Source organism: Alligator sinensis, unplaced genomic scaffold (genome assembly GCF_000455745.1).
Source record: "Alligator sinensis unplaced genomic scaffold, ASM45574v1 scaffold115_1, whole genome shotgun sequence".
Classification (NCBI taxonomy): domain Eukaryota; kingdom Metazoa; phylum Chordata; order Crocodylia; family Alligatoridae; genus Alligator; species Alligator sinensis.
The window spans coordinates 1378648-1383240 of NW_005841895.1; the positions used below are offsets into that span (position 1 = coordinate 1378648).

Genomic DNA, 4593 nt, shown 5'->3' on the forward strand with positions numbered 1-4593 from the left:
TGTCCCTGCCCCTCACTCCCAGCCACAGCCTCCACCCCAGCTCTGCTACCGCCCCTAACTCCTAACCCACAGCACCCTGACCCCCCAGACCTGCCCCGCCTCACAAATCCATCCCCTCCACACATCCCTGCCACACACGCATCCCGAACAGAACAGCCCCCAAGCTCTGGCCTTCTAACCCCCACCCCCACAGACCTACCTGCATCCAGCTCCTAGGCCTGCTCCCACCCCCACCTGGCTGCATGCTGGCCATGCACGTGTGCGTGTGCAGATGCATGCAATGCTCCCTGCCTCCAATCACTCTCCCCCAGCCCCAAGCAGCTCCTTGCTTTGGGCAAGCCAGGAAATGCTGAGAGAAACTTTGATGCTAAGCAGAGCAAAATCCCAGACATTTGTTAATATTTAAAAAAAACTGCCCTGATGGAGATGGGAGGACCCAAAAAGAGGACATGTCTGGGAAAACCCAGATGTACGGTAACCCTAACTAACCAGACTATAAACCAACTTACTATAGGCTTTACATGGCGTTTCTGGAGTAAGAGGCACTCTAGTATTTTTTTTTCCTTTGCCTGCTTTGAAATACTCTTTTACAAAGAGTACTCATTCCTCCACTCCAGTTTTGACAACCACTGAGTTACTTGAAGTGACTGAATACACAATTTATAGTGAATATATACACTTCATGCTTTTGTGCAGACAGTCAAGCAAAGCAACTGAATATTCGCATTTTTGAAGATGTTTAATTTGAATGACCTAGGCCTTGATCCTATACTGAACAGTGTCAGTTCCACAAGAAATTCTGGTTGCTCAGCATCTCTCTCTCAGAGCTCGGTTCCAAGCCAAGATCTCCACAAACAACAACAACAACAGTACTTTAGGTACATTAGTCCCTATATAGATTCCCGTCCAATTTTTAAGAGCACTGAATAACCTAAAACTTGCATTAACATCAGTATGGGCTTGTGGATGCTCAACAGTTTGACAAAAAAAAAGGCAAATATCTAAACACGAACTTTGAAGCCAAACTTCAGACACAACAGTTTGAAAAAGAGATGGGATCTTTTGATACAAGTGCTTGAAAGGTCACAAATACTGGAGTGAAAGCCAAAGAATGACAAAGGCAAACCTCTGTGAAAAGACAGTAATCATTAGAGCTCTTATTGATTGGTTATTTTGGTTTCTCTTGTCTTTTCCCAAATCTTTTTATGAGACTATGTAGTAATTTAACATCAATTTAAGAAAAATCAAAAACTTTGACCAATTCAATAGTAACTATTCATTGATTCATCACCCATTTTCTCGGAATGTCTTGGCCTTCAGCAATGGAGCTCATTCATCCCAGAATATAGTTATTACTTACTAAATGAGAAGTAAAATCAAGCTATTTAAGTGTGGAACTTTGTGCACTAGTCATAACACTGGCTTTGCTCACTACCTGGAATCAGTTGAAGGAAACTGGACCCAAGAAAACTGGTCTAATAAACACCCAGAATTGATTTGTATTTGTCCTCCCAGGCTTCTCCAGTTATATCTGGGTAGATGGATGCCTATACTAGTGTGGAGTTCTCACAGAAATTTGTGGGACTCCATATCGTTGCTTGGGGTGGTCTGCAGAGTTGGAGTCTTAGAGAGGATACATTTGATATAAGTGCCTCCTGACCCCACAGGACAGGTGAGTGGCATGGGGCCAGTCCATGGACTTGATTCTGTGGGCAGGGCCAACCCCTGGGCCGGATTTAGCACACGGCCACTTCACAGGCAGATCTGGGATGCAGGTACAATCTGGTACAGTGGTCTGGCTCCATGTGCTGGATCCAGCCACGAAGCAACCCCACCCACAGGGCTGTCATCTAGTTTACAGGGCTCCCCATGGATCTGTAAATCTGGGGATGGGGGAGTGGTGGCAGTGGCAACTGCTGTGAATCTGGAAACTATAGCAGTTAATTCTGCCATTGCTCTACCACCACCAAATTTCCAGACCTGTGAGCTGGCCTACAGGCCAGATGACATGACCCCATAGGCCAGAGTATGAGCACCACTGGTGATACACAAAGTAGCAACAGAAAAGTTTAATGAAAGACTCTAAATTTCCTATATTACCGCTCCTGAAATCATCTTTATAAAAACTTTTTAAATTCATAAACATAACCTTAAAAACTTACAACTGTTAGTTCTAAGACCATATTAAACCTATACACTTTTATCATTGAACAGAAACACTTTTAAATATGCATAGCGCAGAGGCAAATTAAGCATTACTTCCCCTACCATATACACTTTCGATAATTTATTACTACTGTTTTACTTTTTTGATGCGAATATACCCTTAACAGTCCTGGTAGAAATGAAGGCCCTTCCAACTGAAAACAGTAATTTTACAAAGATTAAAGTAGCATTGCTCTGTCTGATTTCATTACTTCTGCAGCCAAAGAAAGTGAGAGTCAACGTTAACTACTCTTAACCCTTCTTTCCAACTATTAACAGATCAGCTACAATCATTATCATTCTTTCAGTGGAACAAGATAGGAGGCACTGAAAATATTTTGTAAGTATTTATTCACGAGCTCTCAATACCACGTTGTGAGGCAGTTATTATTAAATCACCATTGTATTGCTGGGTAAGCTAAGGTAAAAAAGTTAAATATCTTGCCCAAAAGGTAGAACCCAAGATTCCCGATTTCCAGTCTAAGTATGTCGTTGTCCAAGCAACAACAAAATAAAATGTCAAAAATAAGTAAACAAACAAACAAAAAAGAAACTCACAATTTTATCTGATCCATATATCCCTTTCAATTGTTCAGCAACTTCCTGTGTCCCATCTGGGCTTCCATCATCTATAACTATAATTTCGAAGTCGATTCCACTGAAATGAGAATAATTTTAAAAGAACACATGGGAAAGCAATTTCACTAGCTGTCATTTCAAAAGGTTTGAAACTCGAGGACAAAGTACTGAGTGATTCACTAGCAGTTAGAGATATGTGCTACAGCTTTTCAAGGCATGATTTAATATCGCCCTGTTTCACTCACATCTCAAGCTACAATTCCTTTACAGCAAATTGCAGCAGGAGCAGCCTGATCATTATCTCACCTACAACATTTCATTTCTGCATTCCCAATAGTGTAAGAGACTGGATGCTAACAATGTTTTAGTTCCTTGGTCTAGCAGTACTTTCCCTGGTATTGGTGCAGAACTGGTCATAGCAAGTGCGAGTCTTCCAATTAGTGTCATTTTGTTCCCTTAACTAATCAGAGTGAAACATAACACTGTTCACTATTAGAGGCAGAATGTAGTTGCCTGTGATATTCTCCATTTGTAAAAGGAAGATTTTCCTAGCACAGATAACCTAGAGCTGTGGCTCCCAACCTTGGGGCACGACCCAAATCAGGGTCACGGGCAGGAGAGGGGGATCTGTCCCTTGCTCCGCCCCTCCCGCCTGCGGGGCTCTCTTGGTGCACGGTCTGCGCGGCTCTCGCCACCGCTGGCCCCTGCGATCCTGGCCTAGGCTCTGCTGGCACCGCTGGGCACGAACGAGTCAGGGGCAGGGGGGGTTGCAGCAAAAAAAGGTTGGGAGCCACTGACCTAGGGGGATAACAAAGTTAACATTATTATTTCATTAACTGTTATCCATCAAACCTAACTACTAATATTTAGGGGCAAATTTTCAAGTCTGTTGGAGAAATGGTACAAAAAGAAAAAAAAAAGTTTTAAATCTAGCCCCGTACAGTTCCAGGCGAGGCCGTAAATTTCTTGACAAGCAGCCAGGCTTCGCTGCCCGGATCCCGGCCTGCGACAGCTCCCCAGCCGAGATCTCCGGAAGCATTTAGCACCAGTTCCCAACCTGTGGTACACGTACCACCAGCGCTACGCAGACCGCAGGTCCGGGCACACGTTAACAGATTGACGATAATTACTTTACACCACACAAGTTCACTGGTGCGACTTAAGGTGGAACTGAAAAGTCCCGCCAACAAATTTTTCAGTTCCACCTTAAGTCCCACCAGCAAATTTAAGGTCGAACTGACAGATTTGCTGGTGGGACTTAAGGATGCATCATTTTAAATCGGCAACGTGCAGCCTGCCAGCGTTTGGGAACCGTTTAGAGGATTTACAGGGAACTTGTGGACGCGCTTGCAACCCCCGCCCCCGAGCAGAAGCCCGGGCTCTCCCCCCGGACCGGGCTCCGGTCGCCTCTCCGCCGGGCCGTGGGCACCGAGGGGCTGCGCGCGCGGGGCCGCACGAGGCCAGCTTCTTTGGGTAAATCCGGTATCTCGTACTAGTCCAATACTTCATAAACAACGACTCCTAAATAACCATACGATTTATTATTGGGTCTAATACAAGATACCGGGTTAACTTGGTCGGCCCACGTCCTCCGAGCAGCACGGCGGCAACCGACGGGCCTCGCGCGCGGTTCCCCGAGCTCGCGGGACACGTACAGCGGGGCCGGCGCCGGCAACGCGGAGGGGCAGAGGCTGAGGGCGGGGGTCGGGCCTGCACCTGCTCCGGAAGCTCCGCACCAAGAGCCAGACGACGAGCGGCAGGTTCTCGCGCTCGTTGTAGGTGGGCAGCAGCACCGACACCTTGTCGACA

The 4593-nt window shown here is 46.0% G+C and overlaps 2 protein-coding genes across 2 annotated transcripts in view; one reads left to right on the top strand and one right to left on the bottom strand.

Moving 5' to 3' along the window:
* The window catches only part of DPM1 (dolichyl-phosphate mannosyltransferase subunit 1, catalytic), a 21519-nt gene extending 17558 nt beyond the window's left edge, over nucleotides 1-3961 (bottom strand). The window contains exons 1-2 of the mRNA XM_014517189.2: nucleotides 3726-3961; nucleotides 2764-2863 (exon numbers count right to left, since the gene is read on the bottom strand). Of these exons, the coding sequence (XP_014372675.1) occupies nucleotides 2764-2863; nucleotides 3726-3823 (198 nt within the window). The 5' untranslated portion in view covers nucleotides 3824-3961. The remainder of the gene's footprint in view (nucleotides 1-2763; nucleotides 2864-3725) is intronic.
* An 87-nt stretch (nucleotides 3962-4048) lies between these two features.
* MOCS3 (molybdenum cofactor synthesis 3) overlaps nucleotides 4049-4593 on the top strand; it is a 2270-nt gene continuing 1725 nt past the window's right edge. The window contains exon 1 of the mRNA XM_006018197.3: nucleotides 4049-4071. Coding sequence (XP_006018259.2) covers nucleotides 4049-4071 — 23 coding nt within the window. The remainder of the gene's footprint in view (nucleotides 4072-4593) is intronic.